Below are 23,796 nucleotides of genomic sequence, written 5' to 3' on the forward strand. Positions count from 1 at the left end.
ACCTGAATAAATTGACTCTCCCAGAAGAAAACACATATCACCAGAAAATCCAAACAACTACATAACAAATTATACAACAGGAACCTGGTCGACCTAGGATGCTTATAATTTATGAACTCTGGACACCTACAATGGATCAAATTCTGTTACGACTCCAAAACACAGAATGAGAAGGTCATGCAAGGTGACTTGATTCTATGAAAGATAACACTTTTATGGAATGGAATGGGAAACTCTTGACATAGTGGCAATGTTACTGGACTAAAAATCCAGAACCACAAGTCCATGTTCCTGAAACAAAGGTATGTATTTCATGATGGCAGATGGCAAAATTTGAGTTCAAATACATATCTTGAATTTTTTTTTTAAAATGGCCGAATGGAGACCATGTCACCACTGTGGATTGTCATAATAACCCACCTGGCTCACAAATGTCCTTCAGAAAAGGAAATCTGCCACCCTCACCTGGTCTGACCTACATATGACTCCAGATCCACAACAATGTGATTGACTCTTAACTGTCTTGTGGGCAATTAGGGATGTGTAATAAACACTGGCCCAGTCAGAGATGACCATATCCCATGAACAAAATTCCAGAAATGCCATCTTATTTCAGTACTTAGATCTATCAAATTATCTATTGTCAAAACTTCATCTGGTTCACTGTCGTTTTTTTTTTTTAGGGAAGAAACCTTGTCATCCTTAGCTGACCTAACATGACTCCATACCCACAGGAATGTGGTTGACTCTAAAAGCCCTCTGAAACGGCCTGACAAATCATTTGGTTCAATGGTATTAAATGCTGGCCTTGCCACTGGCACCCACATTGCATGCAAGAACAAGTATTTACCAGGGACTGAATATTTGCATAGCTTTATCCCAGCGATGGAGCCATTTCTCTGCCACTCTGTAAACGTACATTCCATTTCACAAAAATTGGTGTTTTTATAAAACTTCTTGTTGCCTCACTTTAGTATGCATGCACTGACATCACTGGTCTCATATCTCAAGAATAGTGCATGTGAATATTAATAAGAGACCATCTTTCCAGTTCATTGCTGTTTCCATCCTCTCCTCTGACCCTGCCACACTCTTTGCTTTCCTTGCTGATGATGAATTCACTTTGAAGAGCTTTGGGGAGTGCAGTGTATGCAGCTCCTTTGTTTGTCGATAGAGTGATGAATAGGCCTGTCAAATCTAGTTATCAGTCTCCCTGTAAACTTATTACTCAAATAAAAAGCCCAAATTTTGCTTTTGCACTTAAACGCAGTCCTTTTGTTTAACTTTCCAAATGTTCTCCAATTGTAAATACTTTAGAAATATCTATAAAACCACGTTTCCTCTTTTTCTCTCCTGTGACTGTAGAACTGAGAAATACAGTTCATTAGTGAAGTTGTACATTGCTCCAAGACAGACCGTTTGAAATGAAATGGAAATTTAGATCGCGAAAACTAATAAGTGAATGGAGTTGTTTGCTGATGTGAGAGGGGGATTCTTGGTATTAATATAGCTGTGAGATGCTGATCATATCGTGTTAACTCATTCCTTAAGATTGTTGGGAAAAATTTCAAGCTAAACATATCGGCCATTTGAAATTAAGGATGCTTGTAGAAAAAAACTAGGTGAGCTAATGTCAGTCACTAATTTACTGCAGCTAGCTTTAATTGAAACATAAACTTTAACAGATAAACTAGTCAACATACAGGCTTTCACTCAATAGTGCACATACACCCCAAATTCGAAAATACGTTTGAAGATAAAAACTTTTAGATTTCAGCCTCAAATGAAAGCTACATTTCCTGATTAATATAGATTCAGCAGTTTTTGATTTTAACGTGAAGAAAAAAATATCCAAATAGAGGTGTGGCCACCTCTAAGAATTATTATGCAGAATTGAAGCAGAAGGATTTTCTTCTTTAAACATTAGATTCTTCCTGCAATGATCACATTGATCATTGTCGAGTTAGAAATTTCCCAAGGCATCTCTGGTACGGCATTCTGTGATCACCTGGGAAGGTTTTGGTTCATCTTCAGATTTTAATAATACTACAATTTAGAAAGAGTTCTGTGCAATACCACCTCCTAGTAATTAACTGGAGAATAATTTCAGGTAAACTCTCAGAGATTACTGAACTGTAACTTTGGAGTGATCGTCTAATACTTAGAATGGTTAGTGCACATTGTGGCTATACACCAACACAGAAATAAACAAACATGAAAAGTCTCATTCCTGGCTTCAGTGGTAACAAACATTTGAACTTTGCTCTACTATTTTTGAAAATGAAATTTTTCTTGCAGTAGATTTCAACATGCTAAATCAACTCAGGAAAATAAAGTTTTGTACCTTTTTTGTCTCAAACTATGCTTTTCCAACATCAGTACAAATTTACACGAACATCCTTAAGTAAACACTAAACTATTTAGAAACTTCAAGTACTTGACTGTTCAAAGACAGAAATAACATTATTTTGACTGCAACCAAAACCACCAGCATTTGGAAATGTTTGAAGTGTCAGAAAATATTATTTTCTCAACAGCTCAACAAAGATTGCCAAATTGAGGTGTTCTCACATATTTAAACTTCCTTTTTGCTTTAAAATTGCAGTGTTAAATAACTCAGAATCTAGGAAAGCACTTTATTCAAATGTTCTATTATACTTGAATTTTTAGTATTGTTTTAATCAAGTTTAGCACTAAGACAAGACTAAATTTTCTAGCTTAATCACTACAAACCCTTATTGTCCAAGGTAACTACAATAATTTTCATCTGATTTATTGAAGCAAAACCACTTTGGAGCTTTCACAACAACATAGAGCACACAATCAAGTTTGAGCGGGCTAGTGTCATAATTGCAAAACACAGAGAGAGATCAATGAATCAGCCAAGTATTGCAAAAATGATTGTAGTTAGTTATATATATCAAAATATCTCAGCATGAGGAATGATTAGTAAACAACTAAACTACTCACTTTAGAGAGAATGAGGTTTGAACTAATAACATAGGTCAAGAGTTTTACTGCCAGATTGGTATTTGTTAATGTCCACGTGAAGGTTTCCTACCTTGTGGGTGACAGTTTGGAGTGCAGGAACCGCTTCCTGGAAGGCAGAAGATGAAAGTAATAAATTTATTGCTCTAAACAATACGTATTTTTGAAGTAAATCAGCTATTAAACTTTTCATGAGCTCGTCGAGTGGAAAATTCAAGTGTATGAATATAATATAAGATATTAAGTTAGCTATTGACTTGGTCTTTGAAAGCTGCACTCAATTCATAAAAGGCAGTTGAAGGCTTATTTTAAGCAGACTGATATGATATAGTTTTCCAAATAAGCTGCAATTTATCCACCACTGCAAACGAAATCCTGATATAGATCTGCATCTCTTCTAGGTCTGGCTGACCAGTGCAATCCTAGCCATCCTCTCTGGTCCTAATCATAAATCACAACTAATCCAGAACTCCTAATGTTGCCATACAAAGACCACACACATACCCAACAATCCTTCATTCGAGAGAGCCCCATGCATCAAATTGACTTCTAAATCCTGTCAATCTCAAACTGCTCAATAGCTAGATCCATTCCATTTCAATCGTCTTACCTTATTATATTCCTCCTGGGTGCTCCATCTGACCCCACTCCATCAACCAAAGCGACTCAGTGATTATTTCCCTGTACTCTCTTCCCCAATACAACTTGGTTGGTTCACCCAACTGACCCTGCACACTATCAACATGTTACTATGGGAATAGATTCAGATTAGTGTTCATTAGTTATATATTTTAACTGTATTTGGGTAGAAAATTACAAATGGATTAAACCAAAAAAAAACTATTTTGAATTTAAATTGAGTTATGCACTCAGAATTGAAAAACAATTTCTAATTAACAACACACTGATAAGTCTTGAATATGATGTGGAGGTGTCAGTGCTGGGCTGGGGTGGACAAAGTCAGAAGTCACACAACACCAGGTTATAGTCCAACAGGTTTATTTGAAGTCACAAGCTTTTGGAACATTGCTCCTTCATCAGGTGTGACTTCTAACAGTCTCAGGTAGAGCAAGCAATTGAGAAGTACTACTAAATGTATGTACAGAATCACCTCACTTGTTCAGCCTAAAGGTGGCATGTTACCCTTGTTACGAATGTGACACCTTATAAGTCCACTATCGCAAAATATTCACTTTTCTCCCCCAAGGTAAAACCAAAATCTGTTAAGTAGCAGGGAATAGTCATCATTCGAGCTTTCTCTCAAACAGGCCAATGTAATCTAACAAGGAAAACAGCAGGAGTGTGCGAGTGAGAGCAAGGAAGCAAGAAAAAAATGTGTGGAGATTTAACAAACAAGGATTCACCAGAAAGCATTACTGAAGGAAGCTGGTTCAAGGATAAGACTGATCAAAATAATTTCAAGGGCCATTGGACTTTGCAAATGGAGAAGGTAGCCTGGTGGAAATCTGAGGAGCTTAGAACTTGTCTGTTGGAAATGTGTAGAAAATAAAACACCAAAGAGAGTTCTATGAAGTTAAATGATTAATGCCAAAATAGCTCATTTTGAAATTGCTGCCCAGATCAAGATTCTTGTCCTATATTGATTTTAGTTTGTTACAGTAAAAAGTCTGGTCCTGCAATTCGTTCCACTGGTCACTTAGAAATTAATAATTGTCCCTCAAGTTATCAGTCCAAAGAGGGGATGCTGCTATCATCGAAATGCAAAATGCTATGTGATGGCATTTTGTAGTAAGTGGAACAGGGATAGAAAAGCCTGAATAGACAATGTAACCTCACTACAATGTGCAGCTGAAAATATATCACAGCTGTGCCTCTTCTGCTGTGAAAATGTAGAGAAATAAGGATAGGATTAATTTGGATTGGCCATTGTTGAGTTCGCTATCTTAATCTTGGTCAGAAAGCAAGGAGTAGGCAATTAGAAAACAGCAATGGTCAATTTCCATTTGCAAGTAAGCACTAAAATAGAAAAGGAATATCAAGGGAATATATTTTAAACAAATTACCCTGAAATTTTAAGGAGTCAGGAAGCATGTCAATAGCATCAATACACAGAACTTTCAAGGCATACACAGGAAGAATCTCAATAACGAAAATTTTGAAACCACTTTTAATTTCATTGTGGTCAGGGAATACGAATATTGATCCTTGTAAAGAACCTGTCGGATGCTGATAAACAGGTAGAATGTTTGGGGATCTCGTAACAGTCAAAAAGGGCATTTAACAGCTCATGAGGTCTCTATCCATGCGAGGGTAACATCAACTTTGAAACTCAGTTGACAATGCAGGGAGTAACCAATACTTGTTTGCCACAGAGTTTGACCAGGTACAGAGAGATAATATAAAGGCATGCCTTTTCGGTCTTGTACAGCTGGACGCAAGCTAACACATCAGACATTATGCTTTTCTCCTTGAGCATTTAATCTATGCTCCAGGTTATGAATGAGATCTAGGGTACCGTCAACATCATTCAGGGAATGTGCAACTCTTTTAGTCTCTCCAATTGAGTTAATGCAGAGAGCTGGACAGAAATGCTGTTTCCTGTATGTTAGTTTCAAAAGCCTGAGTGAGAGGCTAGATTCTTCTTCTGTTGGTTACAGTGAACATTGAGGGGCTAGGGAAGGGGACATTTATGGATAATTCAGCTTTATACACAACAACAAGACCTCGACACACAAATCTTTGATCTTATTGTTTAAACAAAAACAGGGAACGGAATGAAAAAGAAGCCAACAGCCCTTTAAATGATAAAACATAAACCAGATTGGAAAGATTCAACTTCCATGTGAGGTATTTGTAAAATAAAAACAAAACTGAATTGAGAAAATAAATTCGTAAATATTGTTTTTCATTGATAGATTCTGTATGATAGCGAGTTTTGAGAAGATTTGTAGCTCAGGTTGAGGTTCTGGATATAAGTTTTTTCACTGAGCTGGAAGGTTCATTTTCAGATATTTCGTCACCATACTAGGTAACATCATCAGTGAGCCTCCAGTAAAGCACTGGTGTTTATGACCCGCTTTCTATTTAAGTGTTTAGGTTTCTGTGGGTTGGTGATGTTATTTCCTGTGGTGATGTCATTTGCTGTTCCTTTTCTTAGAGGGTGGTGGATGGGATCCAAACCTATGTGTTTGTTGACATCACCAACCCAAGGAAACCTAAACACATAAATAGAAAGCGGGTCTCTAACACCAGTGCTTCACTGAAGACTCACTGATTTTACCTGGTATGATGACAAAACATCTGAAAACAAACCTTCCAGCTCAGCAAGCAAGCTTACATCCATCCTGCATCATGTTTTTCATCTGTACAGCATGAGAGTTTTGTTCTTGCGATTTCAAACTAGTTAGTTTGAAAATTGTGTTATCCTATACCTTTGCCAGTATCATTATTTATTCCATTCAAATATAAACCGTCATGACTGTACAAGTATTACAGCAGAAACCACTGAATGAAGAGTTTGTTAAATATTCATAATTCTCAATTCATGTCTGTACTCCAGCAAACCATCTGCTGCAATGGAAACCTTCCTTGGTAACCAATACTGTTGTATACTCCTCACAGAGTTTGAAACAATAAGTTACGATGTACATTTCAAGTACAAAATCTGTGCAATCCCCTGCTTCTTTACAACAGCTGCTTCACATTACATTCATGGATATGTCACCCCATTTAATTCAGAGGTGAAAACAGTACAAAGAACAAAGAAGTTACATCAGGATGAAGTCAGCATGGAAAATATGAAATAAACTGGTAATTGGTAAAAAAGCAAGCAACAGGAGAGAAAATGTTTAAGAACAACATAGCTGAGTCATTCTGGCACTTTCTATTTTCAACTGGGGCGATAGTCAATCCTACTGAAAGTGTAAAACAAACAGAATCATTTTCATTTCAATTGTGGAATAGAAGTTTTCAACAGAAGGGACCTCTTCAGGGTCCCTTCTCGAAGCAAACATTCTTATGACATGAAAATATCAAAGCCTCGTGCAAATTTTGGCAAAAAGCAAAGTCATGGTTTTACATAATTTGTTACAAATTATTTAGCCTGACATTACCTGTAACATTTGTTAATAAGTCAACAATGCAGAGCTTCACTGCTATGGTTACTTCACTCAGCTACAATCAGGCATGAGGCCCAGACAGTAAAAGTGGCAAATTTCTCTATTGAAAGTTCGTTTTATAACTGGTGATAGAAACTGGATAATTCCAGTTCACATATTTGATGACTTATTAGATAGAAAATAAGGGTTGTACAAAATACTGCTGGTCATAATTCGGTGCCATATTTAAATTCAATCTGGTGTTTTTAATCCTTCTATTGACAGATATGAATTATATTGTAGCTATTTAATAGTAGTAATTGCTTGACACCACATTCAATAGAAAGGCTGATGCAGCTTAATAAATGCAAATGCAAACTCAGCGCAATGTATTTAATTGGTAGCACCCAAGGGAAGAAAACATTAAATAGCAGTTTATTCACTGAAGACAAAATTGAAAATCTTCTGAATTATGACAGTTATGGAGGCAGAATATACAACATTCACTAGAAACAAATTCACCAACAAACAGAACTTAAATAATCCATCAAGGTGGTGGGGATAGTGTAAGCCTGAAAATAGATTTTCTGCTTGACATTTCTTCCCCAATCTGCTGTTAACAAATTAGGTATCTAAAAAAAAAATAGATAACCTAGGCTTACTCAGTAACACAATTGTTGAGTCATCGTCATACAGCATGGAAACAGACTTTTCGGTCCAACCAGTCCATGCCAGCCATAATCCCAAACTAAACGAGTCCCACCTGCCTGCTCCTGGCCCATATCCCTCCAAACATTTCTTATTCTTGTACTTATCCAAATGTCTTTTAAACATTCTAACTGTGCCTGTAGCCACCAGTTCCTCTGGCAGTTCATTTCATACATGAACCACTCTCTGCATTAGCAAAATGGTGGCCCTCATGTCTTTTTTAAACCTTTCTCCTCTCACCTTAAAAATATGCCCCCGAGTCTTGAAAACCCCTATCTAGGGAAAAGCCACCTGCCATCCACCTTAGCAATGTTCTTCATTATTTTATAAACCTCGATAAAGGTCACCCCTCAACCTTCTATGCTCCAGTGTAAAAAAAAAGGTGCCAGCCTATCCTACCTTTTTTTTAAACTCAAACCCTCCATTCCCAGCAACATCCAGGTAAATCTTTTGTGAACCTATTCCAGCTTAATAATATCCTTCCTATAATAGTAACATGCTATAACCAGAACTGGACTCCAGAAGAGGCCTCAACAATGTCCTGTACAACCTCAACATGACATCCCAATTCCTACACTCAAAGGTTTGAGAATTGAAAGCAAGTATGCTAAACACCTTCTTAACCACCCTGTCTAAGTGATGCAAATTTCAAAGAATAAAGTACCTGAACCTATGGTTCTCTCTGTTTTACAACATACCAAAGGCCCTACTTTTAATTGTATAAGTCTTGCCCTGGCTTGACTTACCAAATTGCAATACCTTGCTTTTATCCAACTTGAAGAATTGTCGACAAAGCAAAATATTTGGGTATACGAATGGGAAGGGTTTGGAGGAATCTGTCCGGGTGCTGGCATGTGGGACTAGATTAGTTGGGATATCTGGTTGGATTTGACCTACAGCACACACTGCATCAGTAATATCCATTGCTCCAAAGAAATTTTAGTTACCTATGCACATGCACTATGCCTACTGATTATGGATTCTACATTGATGCTGTTCATCAGACAGAAATTAGAAAAACTGATTAATGCATTACACTCAGTATTTAACCCTGAAAAGAATTCATCATATACGTGTGACATGTTGAGGACTGCCTACCTCTACCTCTGCAACATTGAAACCTGATTCTGCCTCTGCTCATTTATTGCTGAAACCTCCCTCCATGTCTTTGCTGCCTTGAGATTTCATCACATGAAAGTGCTCCTGGCTGTCCTTACAAGAAATGTTACATTCCTTAGACTTGCACCCACCTAAAACACAGTGCAAGTTATGACAAGGGGAGCAAAATCTCCTTTCCCCCATCACCTTTGTACTCAGTGATCTTAGATTCCCTGGTAAGCAACAGTTTTATTTTTGAAATTCTCTTCCTAGTTTTCAAATTCCTCACCTGGCCTTGACCTCCCCTACCTATGCAATCTGCTCCAGCTTCACAATATCAGCATTCCTCTAGTTCTGGCTTAATATAGAACATAGAAAAGTACAGCACAGAAAGGCCCTTCAGTCCACGATGTTGTGCCGAGGATTAATCCTAATGTAAAATAAAATAACCTAACCTATGCATCCCTCAATTCACTGCTGTCCATGCGCATGTCCAGCAGTTGCTTAAATGTCTCGAATGACTTTGCTTCCACTTCCACCACCACTGTTGGCAACGAATCCATCCATTCACAACTCTCTGCGTAAAGAACCTACCTCTGACGGCCCTCTATAGCTTTCTCCTAATATCTTAAAATTATGGCCCCTTGTGCCAGTCAATCCTGCCCTGGATAAAAGTCTCTGGCTACTGGCTCTATCCATGCCTCTCATTACCTTGTATACCTCGATCAGGTCACCTCTTTTCCTCCTTCCCTCCAGAGAGGAAAGTCAGAGTTCTTGAACATCCCAAATTTAGTTTTGGCATTTTTTGCTGTGCCTTCAGCTACCAAGGTCCTTACCTCTGGAATGTCTTCACATAACCTGACTCTCTCTCTTCCCTCCTTTGAGATGCACCTTAACACCTCTGACCAGGTTTTTGGCCATCTCCTTATGTGGCCCAGTATCAAATTTTGCTTTGTAACACTGCTACAAGTGGCCTAGCATGCCTTTTTAAAGTGTAATGTTATTTAAGTGCAAGTTGTTATTGTCACGATAGTAACAACTGCAGACTTAATTCTAAATGGAATTCATAAAATCAGAAGTTTACTTACATTGCACGCATTGTGTTGAAACTACATTACCCGATATGGTTAATTATTGGAAGCATTATGAATCTGAAATAGCTTTAAGAAACCTTTTAGTTATCTATATCATGGGAAACGCTCTTGAGTTGCATGAACAACATGTACAACCATTATGGCAATCATACCAAATTACAGTCATTGAGTCATAGAGAAGTACAACAGACCCTTCGCTCCAACTCATCCATGCCGACCAGACGTTCTAAACTAATCTAGTCCCATTTGCCAGCACTTGCCCATATCCCTCCAAACCCTTCTTATTCATATACCCATCCAGTTGCCTTTTAAATGCTGTAATTGTACCAGCCTCTGCCACTTCCTCTGGCAGCTCATTCCAAACACACACCACACTCTGTGTGAAAAAGTTGCCTGTTAGGTCTCTTTTTTATCTTTCCCCTCTCACCCTAAACCTATGCCCTCTACTTCTGGACTCCCCCACCCCAGGGAAAAGACTTTGTCTTTTTATCCTATCCTATCCATGCCCCTCATAATTTTGCAAACCTCTATAAGGTCACCCCTCAGCCTCCAGCCCCAGCCTATTCAGCCTCTCCCTCCAACCCTCCAACCCTCCAACCCTCCAACCCTGGCAACATCCTTGTAAACTTAAATCTTCGCTGATGCAAAGCAGGGCACAATTGTTATTTCCACACAATAAAATGCTTTGATGAAGAGAAAATGGATACAATTGTGAAATTCAAACAGCAAAACACCAGTTCAAAAGTATAAAACCCCATGCTATAGCATTTGACCAATCAGCATCTTCGAAATGAACAGTCCCACGAATGGCCTTTTTACTTATTCAGAGAGCAATGAGAGGAAAATTATTCAAAATTTCCTCTGCAAGACATTGTAAATTATATATATCCACATTTGAATTTTAGAGACCAACTATCTCTTACCCCTTGGGATGGAAGATTGTTAAGGAGTCTTTTTGAGGGAGAAGTTGTTCCATGAAGACCCACATATCAGTACAAGTTCAGAAAGAAGTCAGTCTGCGACAGTGGACTCAGTAATCCAATATCAAAACCAGGCAGCCTGCAGGGAACTCTCGATGATTGACGAGCTAGTTCTGTCTCACTAATGGAACAGGAAGGGTCACTCTGTCACTATAGTTGAGATTCTTTCAAGTCAGCTCCACCATAGCATTTAAAGCTAATGCCCCAAGGGTGGGCTGTTCCCAGATCAGAATGCTTAGCAATGCCTTGTACAGAAAAGCTGCAAACTTCAGAGATATCTCTACCCAGTCTTGGGGTGGAGGCCTCAAAGCCTCATCTCTCAATCTACAATTGTGCTCTCCATATTGGTAAAATGAGACATGTCCCTCGAGGGAGAGTGTACATGCACAGATTCCTCAGCAGCTTAGTCAAAAGATCTCATTCCACCATCAGAGAGACTGCTAATGGAAGAAGCTTATTAATTACTTCAAAGGCTGTTTCATGCACAATGGGTAACAGAGCCATCAAAAATTCCATTTGCCATGAAAATTAATTTTAATTGTATCAAACAGTGAAGTGAACAAGGCAGAATTCCTTCAGAAGGCTGCAATCAATTTATTCATAGGGCATTTCATAACTGAATTGGCATTAACTGAAATCAATAAACATTTGAACTTCTGCATTCTTCAACAGTTTAAGAGGTTTCACTATTAAAAGGTCACTATGCATGGCTGTAAAAATGCACTTAATGCATTCTTAGGAGTTGTAAAATACAGACGCAGAAATAGAATGCTAATAGGTCAGCACTCAAAAATACTTTTTATTTATTACAGGCAATATTTTTAAACAGTCTAACTGTGTAATCAGACACTTACTGAGAAACCTAAATGAATTGCAATGTTAACTACAATCCGGAGCATCCTAAAACCATCAATATAAACAAATGGTCCACAATCAGCATTCAATGCATTGAGTCTTCTTACAATCTAAACTTAGGGGCTTACTTAAAGTAACACTAAAAAGTTCACACAATACACACATAACTTAGTAAACACTGTACTTTTCATGACAAGAATCCCCCCGGCTACTGCTGTTCGTACTTGCAAAATGCAAGCCAGGAGAGAAATAGAGAGAGAGAGAGAGAGATACACACACACAGCTAGCCCATGGATTCAGAAGATGTGCATGCAACAGAGCCCTCTTGGTATGACCAATCCATTATTTGAGAGCACTCTTGGAACAGGTTCCATTGCTTAAGGACTGCATTTGACATATTTGTTTTGTTCAGAGTCAGAGATGTACAGCATGGAAACAGACCCTTCGGTCCAACTTGTCCAAGCTGACCAGGTATCCCAACCCAATCTAGTCCTACCTGCCAGCACCCGGCCCATATCCCTCCAAACCCTTCCTATTCATAGACCCATCCAAATGCTTCTTAAATGTTGCAATTGTACCAGCCTCCAACACTTCCTCTGGCAGCTCATTCCATATGCGTACCACCCTCTGCATGAAAACGTTGCCCCTTAGGTCTCTTTTAGATCTTTCCCCTCTCACCCTAAAACTATGCCCTCTAGTTCTGGACTCCCCCACCCCAGGGAAAAGACTTTGTCTATTTATCCTATCCACACCCCTCTATAAGGTCACCCCTCAACCTTTGACGTTCCAGGGAAAACAGTCCCAGCCTATTCAACCTCTCCCTTTAGCTTAAATCCTCCACCCCTGGCAACATCCTCGTAAACTTTTTCTGAACCCTTTCAAGTTTCACAACATCTTGCCAATAAGAAGGAGACCAGAATTGCATGCAATATTCCAACGGTGGCCTAACCAATGTCCTGTACAGCCGCAACATGACCTCCCAACTCCTGTACTCAATACTCTGACCAATAAAGGAAAGCATACACAACACCTTCTTCACTATCCTATCTATCTGTTAATCCATTTAGAAAATGCTATGAATCTGCACTCCAAGGTCTCTTTATTCAGCAACACTCCCTAGGACCTGACCATTAAGTGTATAAGTCCTGCAAAGATTTGCTTTACCAAAATGCAGCACCTCGCATTTATCTGAATTAAACTCCATCTACCACTTCTCAGCCCATTAGCCCATCTGGTCAAGATCCTGTTGTAACCTGAGGTAACCCTCTTCACTGTCCACAACACCTCCAATTTTGGAGTCATCTGCAAACTTACTAACTTGTACCTCTTATGCTCGCATCCAAATCATTTATGTAAATGACAAGTAGAGGACCTAGCACCGATCCTTGTGGCAATCCACTGGTTACAGGCCTTGGACTGAAAAACAACCCTCCACCACCACCCTCTGTCTTCTACCTTTGAGTCAGTTCTGTATCCAAATGGCTAGTTCTCCCAGTATTTCGTGAGATCTAGCCTTGCTAATCAGTCTCCCTTGAGGAACCTTGTCAAGCACCTTACTGAAGTCCATATAGATCATATCTACGCTTTGCCCTTATCAATCCTCTTTGTTACTTCTTCAAAAAACTCAATCAGGTTTGTGAGACATGATTTCCCATGCACAAAGCCCATTTTTTGCAGGTGGGAGGTGATCACAATCTCAGCTGGCTCTTCAAATATCGAGACAATATTTAGTGTGTTTAATAGCCATTTTAAAAGTTAACATCCTTTGCAAAGTAGAAGAGCTGACGCAAGTTCCTTAGGTGTCCATAATTTAGAGAGTTCACTGCATTTATGTTTGTTTTACATTGAAGTACCCAAGTTTCCTGTGCTGAATGTTTTGGGAAGCAACAGTTAAGGTATGTGTGGAGGAGGGACAAGGCAGAAGAGAGAAATGACTAGCTTGACTCGGTTTTTGATCTTCAGGCTGCTCCAGTCCATGCAAATATGATAGCAGCTGCGTCATCTTACTGCATGCCCCCTCAACAAGCCCCCTTCTCCCATCCCAACTCCACAACAAGGCATTCAGTCTGCCACAAAACAAAGTGAGGCAAGAAACAAGAATATCTCCTTCTGCCCCCTCCTCTTGCCTGCAGCAACTGCAGATGTAGGCCCATTGATATCAGACGGTGATTTTAGGAAATTCTGGCCTAGCACCGTGAGAAAGAAGACTCCACTTAAAGTGTCATCACCGCTTCTTCCTCATTAATATTCCTTTGAACCAACTGGTCCTAGGCAGAATGTAATGTAAAGTCCAACCCATCAACTGTACTGCATCAATTGAGGCAAATAGAAGAAAGAAAATCTGCCCTTGGTATGCAATATTTTAGGAAAGATAGGAGGATATACATCTGCCCTTCAACCTGTGTGCTGCGCTGAGAAATGGACCTCAAAATAAGAACTTGGGACAGGAGTCAGCCTTCAATTCAATCATGCATATCAAATCTACATTCTTTAATAGCTTCACAAAACAAAAATCTCTCAATTCATATTGCGAACCTCTGGTCACTTCCTTACCTTGGTGGTTTACCTTGAAACTAACATCACCACAATCTACAGATTGGCTTCCACTATCATCCATGAGACAAAATAAATATTCCCATTTGACTGGCCAATGTACAGAACAATTTATTCAAGATAATTGAATTTTCTTTCATACCAGTTTACAATCACGGTCGAAACCTCAGAGGGCCTTTCGGTCACAGTTTGCAAATCCCGTCAGCACTGACAATCTTTTAATAAATTGACAATAAGGCATCACGAGAAAATGAAATGGTTGCCATATGCACTTGCATAGAACTAGATTGTAAACCAACTGAAAACAAATGTGAGAAATTGAGAGAGTAGTGGGATTAATAGATTCCATAAAAAAGCTCTAAATAGAATTATCCCCTTCTGTAAACATTGCCAAAAGCAAACGAGTGCTATGCACGAATTGGTCAAGATGTTCGGAGCCCCAGTTCTAAGAGCTGTTAACTTACAACGTGTGCAACATGGAATAGCTCAGCATTCAGATGGTGTCTCAATTAAGAATTCTATTTAAAGGGTAATTCAACTACAGCTGCTTTAGCAAAATAAAAATAATTCAGGCCTTTGCAAGATCATCAAGATGATTTACACTTTGTCTGCTCAGACCTTTTGGAATACAACAGAAATCAGGGAAGTAGAAGGAAAACATCAGGGAAGCTTATCTATTCACAAGAAAGATAAACTGCCTCTCCCTTAAGTTGACTGATATCTTCAAACAAAATTGTGGATGTTGACTGCTTTCCAGCAAAGTGAATAAATGCATCTCCAGGGATTCGCAGAATTGGAGTACAATGTCCTAAAGATTACCTCAAATAAATGTGGCTTTTGGAGCTCTCGAGGGCAATTAGAAATAAGCAATAATTCCTGGACACTCACATCCCAGAAACAAACAGTAAAAAGAATTGTTAGTAACACAGCAGAGGCAATCAGCTGTCTCACTATCTACTCCTTGCTTCAACACTAATGACACAGAATGCACCCAGTCGGAGGGATTTAATGAGAATTGCTTGCTGTTTGCTGATGTAATGACCCTTGATCATATTTCTTTGAATACAAAGTAAAAGTACAGTAAGGCTAGTGTCACTATGGGCGGCATGGTGGCACAGTGGTTAGCACTGTTGCCTCACAGCACCAGAGACCCGGGTTCAATTCCCCCCTCAGGTGATTGACTGTGTGGAGTTTGCACATTCTCCCCGTGTCTGCATGGGTTTCCTCCGGGTGCTCCGGTTTCCTCCCACAGTCCAAAAATGTGCAGGTTAGGTGAATTGGCTATGCTAAATTGCCTGTAGCGGTAGGTGAAGGGGGTGAAATGTAGGGGAATGGGTCTGGGTGAGTTGCGCTTCGGTGGGGTCGGTGTGGGTGTTGGGCCGAAGGGCCTGTTTCCACACTGTAAGTAATCTAAAAGAAAACTGGAGGCCATCAATATGTTTTAATGTGTTTTGACTAATTTTGCCTCTAAAGCGGTCTCCAGGTAGGAGAGCTCTCTGGCCCTACGATAGATACAATCATTATTGCTATTAACAGTACAGGTAGTTAGTTCATAGAGATGTACAGCATGGACCCTTCGGTCCTACCCGTCCATGCCGACCAGATATCCCAATGCAATTTAGTCCCACCCTGCCAGCACCCGGCCCATATCCCTCCAAACCCTTCCTATTCGTATACCCATCCAAATGCTTCTTAAATGTTGCAATTCTACCAGCCTCCACCACTTCCTCTGGCAGCTCATTCCATACATATACCACCCTCTGTGTGAAACAGTTGTCCCGTAGGTCTCTTTTATATCTTTTACCCCCTCACCCTAAACCTATGCCCTCTAGTTCTGGACTCCCCGACCCCAGGGAAAAGACTTTGTCTATTTACCCTATCCATGCCCTTCATAATTTTATAAACCTCTATAAGGTCACCCCTCAGCCTCCGATGGTCCAGGGAAAACTGCCCCAGCCTATTCAATCTCTCCCTATAGCTCAAATCCTCCAACTCTGGCAACATCCTTGTAACTCTTTTCTGAACCCTTTCAAGTTTCACAATACCTTTCCGATAGGAAGGAGACCCAGAATTGCATGTAATATTCCAACAGTGGCCTAACCAATGTCCTGTACAGCCACAACATGACCTCCTAACTCCTGTACTCAATACTCTGACCAATAAAGGAAAGCATACCAAATGCCTTCTTCACTATCCTATCTACCTGCGACTCCACTTTCAAGGAGCTATGAACCTGCACTCCAAGGTCTCTTTGCTCAGCAACATTCCCCAGGACCTTACCAATAAGGTGTATAATTCCTGCTAAGATTTGCTAAAATGCAGTATTGTGCATTTATCTGAATTAAACTCCATTTGCCACTTCTCAGCCCATTGACCCATCTGGTCCAGATCCTGTTGTGACCTGAGGTAACCCTCTTCGCTGTCCACTACACCTCCAATTTTGGTGTCATCTGCAAACTTACTAACTGTACCTCTTATGCTTTCTTTCACAGTGACCAACGAAGGTCACAAACTGAAGTCTAGTTAACAGGATGCAACAGGCTAATTAACTAAGATAGTCAATAGTCCAGCTAGAGTATGCACACTAGGAACAAATATTATGAAGTAACATCCTTGTGATAATCCTCTAAACTGCTCTAACTTTCTCCTGACACTTTTGCCTTGCACTCACATTTAGGAAGGCATCCATAAGCAAATGAAAGCCACAACTTTATAAAAGGGTTTAAGAGATAGCATTCAAAAAATTAACAATTACCTAGTGACCAACTGTGTTGAGCACCAGAGATCAACTCATTTTTATGTCAAATAATAAATTAAACTACACAAGTATTGAATGTACTCACAAAAAAAAACTTCCTTTATTAGAATGTGTATCTTGCAATTTAGTATGTGACAATGCACTTCCCAGTAAACTCCAATTTAAGATGTGACAGCATCATAATACAAAAGCTTCAAAAATGTTTTGACAATTACTTGTAATTGACAGCAAAACCATAAGAATGTTTTAATGACTTTCATATCCTCATGATATGTGCAAACACTTCACAGCAAACAAGGTGGGCGGCAAGGCAGGTCAAGTACCCGGGTTCGATTCCACCCTCAGGCAACTGTCTGTGTGGAGTTTGCACATTCTTCCTGTGTCTGCATGGGTTTCCTCTCACAGTCCAAAGATGTACAGGTTAGGTGAATTGCCCATGCCAAATTGCCCATAGCGTTCAAGGATGTGTCGGGTAGATGTATTAGTCATGGGAAATGACTAATAGGGTAGGGGAATGAGTCTGGGTGGGATACCCTTCAGAGGGTTGGTGTGGGCTTGTTGGGCTAACTGGCCTGTTTCCACACTGTAGGGATTGTATGATTTCTATGAAGTTAGTTTTGCAATGCAGCTTCTGCAGGCTTGTTGACAAACGTAGAAAGCATTGTGCATATGGGATATTGCTCATCAAATTGACAAACTAGTAAGTATTCAGCAGTTGTCATTAAATCATTGTAATATTGGCATGTTCTAATCAATTCCACCTACCACAGATAGCAAGCATAATTGCAAGTACAACAAATGTATCAAATTGGAATTTGTGCAGACAAAGAGAAGTGTAACAATGCTCACTGTAGTATATAGAAATAAGTAACTACCAAGGTGAAAGTAGGTTATTGCTAAGAACACCAGGGGCAGGCACAATATTTTTTGTTTAAATTGCTAAGCACAGCTAATGCAAATATGTTCAAATCTGTAATATTAAGTGGCATTTTTAGAGACTGTTGCATGCTTCTCTTCCCCCACCTCCCCCCGCACAAGGAATTTCTTTTAAAGCAGTACTTTTTAACAGGCTTCCTGTTGCTCAGGTTATTGTGGATCTGTTGCCATGTTGAGCCCTTGAAAGGAAGTACAAAATGGGGAAAAAAAGATGATCCATTTAATCAATAGTCTTCTGTAAAGGTGAGTGATCCTGGTCACAAAAGAATCTCTGTGGTTAGCATTAAAAAATTATTTTGGCACAGAATATAAATCCAAAAATAAGTCTGCACTAAATTGGAGTTTAATATACAAATCTCTTTTAGATCTAGAAAACACACCCTACCATGAACCAAAAAGAGAAAAACTAAAATGCTGGATAGAGCAATTTCTGTTGCACTTATCCTTCAGAAGCACTGAGTGAACCCACTGTCAAAACTATTTGAGATAAAACATTCTGCCTAGGCCATTCACTTCCATTTCTACGCAGTAGTTGACTGACCTGCCCTGTATTTACAGCATTTCTCATTTCCGTTTTAGAGCTTAAGTCTGGCTTCTTCAGGAAAATGGCTAAGTATTCACATTACAAGATTTCAAGCAATGGTTACTTTAGCACAAACAAATATTTCATTGCCATGGCTGGACGAGAATTCCTCTTCCAAAATGAACACATTTGCATACATTTGAATCTAGAAATGATTGTTGGCATTTATGTGACTTTGTATGATTACTGTAGCTCTCTAGTGTGGCTCAGTTGATATCGCTGTTGCCTTCAAATGGCAAGGTTCTAGGTTCAGGTCCTCCTCCAAGACTGGAGGTCAAAATTCAAGGTGATTATACCAGTGCAGTCTTGAAGTGTCATTCAATAGAGACCTCATCTGCCCTCTTAGGTGGGCAGGTAAATATAAAAACCCTTTAAGGGCTTTTTGCAAGGTTTGTGTTTCGACTGGGACAACAACATCTATCCTGGGACAGGCTAAGCAAAGATATGCCAGAGAATTCTTGGAGGCCTGGCACTCCAACCACAACGCCAAAAACAAACACATAGCTCTAGATGCCATCTATCAACCCCTCAGAAAACGAACAGGAATGACATCACCACAAACCCCAGGAACCCCATCCAGGACAAAACATATAAATAGAAAGCAGGAGACAACAGCTTCGCTTCACTTGGAGGTGGCCACTGGTGATGTTACCTAGCAAGGTAATGAAATGTCTGGATATCAAACCTCCAGCTCAGCGAGCAAAACTACACCCTAAACCTTTAAGGGCTATTAGGGATGGGCAATAAATGCCAGTAACACCTTTATCCCATGAAACAATAAAGAAAATATTTCAAACTAAAGTTATTCCCAGTATCCTAGTCAGTATTTAACTCTCAAGTCAACAACATAAAAATAAATGACCTGATCAATTGTTTTTGGGCGTTAGCTGTGCATAAATTGATTCCACTTCAAGTGAAGTGCATTAAAACCTTCAGTGGTTGTGACCATATATACAGTGGAGCCTTATATTTTTGTCAGATGTTCCAAAAAAATTATTTTGACCAGTCAAGATTTGAATTGAAACAGGTAAAAACTGGATTTCTTATTCATTGCTAAGAGTGCTGACTCCTGCGGTTAGGTTCCACATAATTTACAGCACAGACAGGTCATACAATGCAAGGGCTCTACATTGATATTTATGCTACACACAAATCTCCCTCCAACCTCTCGTTAATTTCTTTCTGGTAACTTCTCCTTCATGCACTAGCTTCATGTCTACTCAGTTAACATGGCAGTAGATTTCACATTCCAGCTCCCACACAGACAACCCATTGGAGACACCATTTGACAATATTTTACAAGCATTGGTGAAAACGTGTAATCAAACTTAAGAATATAATGCACCCCAAAGCATCTCTTGGAGTCCAAAACAACTGGTTTTCTCACAATGGATTTAGCACAGAGGAGTAAAGCAGAGTGACAATATTTTGTGAGGGGAGAAGCAGAATGACTTTTAATAAGAAGATTTTATCACCAAATTACAACATACTTTTGACATATTGACAGGAAAGCATTTTATTCTGCAGGCTGTTTGATGACATAGCCAAAACGAAAGAGGACCAATACATTCCTAGTAAAACTACCGATTAGTGGAAATCATAACTTCATACATGTTCAGAAAAATGCATTAGATCCAAAGTAGACTCAGTAAAAATCCCAAAACAACCATGATCATTTATTATCAAAGAAACGTAGGAGCAGGACAGAGCCATCCAATCTTATACCCTCCTCTACCATTCAATAAGATAGTGGATAATCTGGTTGAGGTCTCAACTGCAGTTTCCTATCTGACTCCATAATCCTAGACTCCCTTGTCTATCAGAAATCTGTCTAATTCAGCCTTGAGTAAATTCAATGAACCAGCCTCCATTATATTTGGGGGTAAGAGAATTCTAAGGCTATTAATCCACTGGGAGGACAGAAATCTAACTTAATCATAGCTGTTTAGTGTAAACGAAGTTGGCTCAGTTGGCTAAACAGCTGGAATATTTTTAACATTAAAGTCAACAGTATTGGGTTCAATCCCCTTTCTGGCTGAGGTACATCTGGGGTCTGCTCCCTTTCCCATTCATAGCCAAGGTTTGATAAGATTCTCCTTTCAGACAGAGAACTCTAGATGACAACAGTAGGTAACCTGTTTTCCATTTCTATAAATATCTTAGCAACTACAGAACCACCTCGGTTATCTGAACATCAATTATCTGAATTTCAGATTATCCAAGCAAGATCTCAAGGTCCCGTAAATGCTTCCTTTGTTTACAATCAGATCAGATATCCGAGCAATCAGTTATCTGAACAAAATACTCTATACCGGTCTCATTCGGAAAATCAAAGTTGTTCTGTACACTAGATGCTTAAAAATTTGCGATTATCCTCTCTGAGCACAGGCTGGAGTAAAAACTTATAGATTTCAATTCATTTCTTCATCATTGTCAATAAATTGATGAGCAAAAAGGGACTTGACTTAATTTGCTACTTTTTCAGAAGGTTCCATTTGAAGTTTTCATATATAATTTCTTCAGTGATAAAAAAGACAAATTGTGATCTCCCAAAAGGCTCAACAAACCAGGAAGGCCTCAAGTTCAATTGCAAGCCTATACTAATTAATCTCAGTCAAGTCAATGTTTCATTCAATTGGTCTGGACATCTCTGGGTTAAAGGGAGTGGGAATGGAGAAGGGTTTCTTACTACTTCTTCACCATGCAACAATTCAGAAGTTTATATATGTGAACATTGGGCTTGATAAGGGTTTAAGCTGGTTGTTCAAATGACTAGGGAGAGATCTAATTTTCCTAGGAGTCAAACAGCTTTCTGGCATTTACTATTAAAGCATCAGCTCACAATAGCAGTAATAAAGGATTCTTGTGGCACAGTGGCAGTGTCCCTTCCTATGGAATGAGAGACCCAGGTTCAAGTCCCACCTTCTCCTGAAGTATGTAATAACATGTCTAACAGGTGGATTAGAAAAATATCAACTGCAGCTATAGAGGTCTTGCTGTGTGTTCCAGGATTGGGCCTGAAGTCCACGAGCTTTTTCTGCAAGAACTTCAGAAGACACATTTTCCGCATAGGAGATGAGAGCAACTGTTTCCTTATAGATATCTCTAACTTCTCATGCAATTGACATTGTTATTTCATCATCATAATGTAATATTGTGATGTTAACTCTATTTCGAGGCTTAACTAACTTTTGCTGAGCATAGACCTATTCAAGCCCATTTTAGTATGTTGGCCTAGAACTGATGCAATTGCCTTGAGTGGTAATGTTCATCCTTTGGATGATATCTAATTGGCACAAAACTCAAAGCTTCAGCTGCTGACCTGGGATAAACAGTAAATCATGGTGGTCATGGGATCTTTCTTTATATCAGGAATAAAATGATCCCATGTAATGCTGCCTGAATAGTAACCTTTTCATGCTTCAGAATCAATCAAGTTAGGTTCTGTTATCACACTATTTAAGAATGCAGCTGAAATTGGTTTCAAATTTCTGCCAAGTATCCGTTGTCTATAAGTTGTTTACCTATCTTCTTAGAATAATTGTTACTGTGATATAAATGTAATCAGTATCTGAGAATTAAGGATCAAACTTGAGTAATTTAGAAACATAGATTTGACCTTCAATCAAAACTAAACTGGCTAAACAAAATGATTGACTAAAGAACAAAATTATACCAGATAGCAAATGCTACAACTTATCTACAACTTCCTGCTGTCATTATGTTTGTAAAAAGCAACAGTCATTTCTCAAACAGATTCCCATAGAGTTCATGCGCATTATTCAGCTCAGTAACAACTACAGTATGCAGGTACTGAACATTTGATTCAGCAGTCATGCAAAACAGTGTAATTTATTTCTAAAATAATTAGTAGTCAAGTGGTCCGAACTGTAGTCAAAACATGAGGTCGTGAACATGGGATGACTTCTCGCTGTCGAAATAATAGACAAATCCTTTAGCAAACTCGAGGTGAACAAATATCTTAAGGCACTGGACAGGAAATCAGAACACACCAAGGCAGAAAAGATTAACATTACAGAACATGACTGAATGAGTAAAAGAACAGAGTGATTATGAAGAGGTTTTTGATGATGAAGAGATCGATGGCAAAGCAGCAGTGAACTGGTTGCAGATACCATTTTGGGAAAGGGCAAGGAGAATTGGAACCATTTTGGGAAAGGGCAAGGAGAATTGGAACCATTTTGGGAAAGGGCAAGGAGAATTGGAAAGTGGAGGTCAGAATCTTAAAGTTAGGAAGTGAATGGCAGCAATCAACCAAAAGAGCAGAATTAGATTTAGGCTAAATGGTGAGTGGAGGCCCATAAACCTTCATGAATGATCTAGAACACTGCATACATCACTTGGTAACCAGGTTCTTACTGAATTATTGAATAATGTGCAAATTTCCTTATTAAGGGAGCTTCTTTGCAACAGAAGATTTCCATACATGTGATATGAATTTGTGCTGCAAAAACAAAATTTACAATATAACCTATTTCGATAGTTAGGGGAATCGACAGGAGATTTTGTGGTCAGGATCGGGATTCCAGGAAGGTATGTTGCCTCCCTGGTGCCAGGGTCCGGGACGTCTCCGATCGGGTGTATAAGGTTCTAAAAGGGGAGGGTGAACAGCCAGAAATCTTGTTACATATTGGCACTAATGATACAGCCAGGAAAAGGATCGAGGATATAAAAAGTGATTTCAGGGAGTTAGGATGGAAGCTGCAAAGTAGGACAAACAGAGTAGTGTTCTCGAGTTTACTACCGGTGCCACAAGATAGCGAGGCAAGGAACAGGGAGCGGGCGCAGCTTAATACGTGGCTGCGTAGCTGGTGTAGGAGGGAGGGCTTCAGATATGTAGATAATTGGGATGCCTTCTGGGGAAGGTGAGACCTGTACAAGAAGGACGGGTTGCATCTGAACTGGAAGGGGACCAATGTCCTGAGTGGAAGGTTTGCTCGAGTTGTTCAAGAGGGTTTAAACTAGTATGGCAGGGGTTGGGAACCTGAGCTGTATACCGGAGATGAGAGTTGATGCAGATGAGGCAATAGCAAGAGGTAGACCAGCTAGTGGGAAGGATTTTCCTGGCAAGGAACCAAGGTATCAGTTAAAGTGTATTTGCTTTAACGCAAGGAGTATCAGGAATAAAAGTGACGAACGTAGAGCATGGATCAGTACCTGGTGC

At 39.4% G+C, this 23,796-nt stretch overlaps 1 protein-coding gene across 14 annotated transcripts in view; it reads right to left on the reverse strand.

Annotated features, from left to right (window-relative positions):
* Positions 1-23,796, reverse strand: part of anks1b (ankyrin repeat and sterile alpha motif domain containing 1B) — an 813,858-nt gene that overhangs the window by 695,348 nt on the left and 94,714 nt on the right. For 11 of the 14 annotated variants that reach the window (XM_043713629.1, XM_043713643.1, XM_043713638.1 and 8 more), the window contains exon 2: positions 3,062-3,097. The exons of 1 other annotated variant lie outside the window; for it this stretch is intronic. In XM_043713629.1, the coding sequence (XP_043569564.1) occupies positions 3,062-3,097 (36 nt within the window). Of the gene's footprint in view, positions 1-2,970; positions 3,018-3,061; positions 3,098-10,869; positions 10,938-23,796 lie in introns of those variants that run through there. 2 more of the 14 variants (XM_043713631.1, XM_043713636.1) reach the window with 2 other exon arrangements.

The sequence above is a fragment of the Chiloscyllium plagiosum genome, chromosome 23 (assembly GCF_004010195.1).
Source record: "Chiloscyllium plagiosum isolate BGI_BamShark_2017 chromosome 23, ASM401019v2, whole genome shotgun sequence".
Lineage (NCBI taxonomy): Eukaryota > Metazoa > Chordata > Chondrichthyes > Orectolobiformes > Hemiscylliidae > Chiloscyllium > Chiloscyllium plagiosum.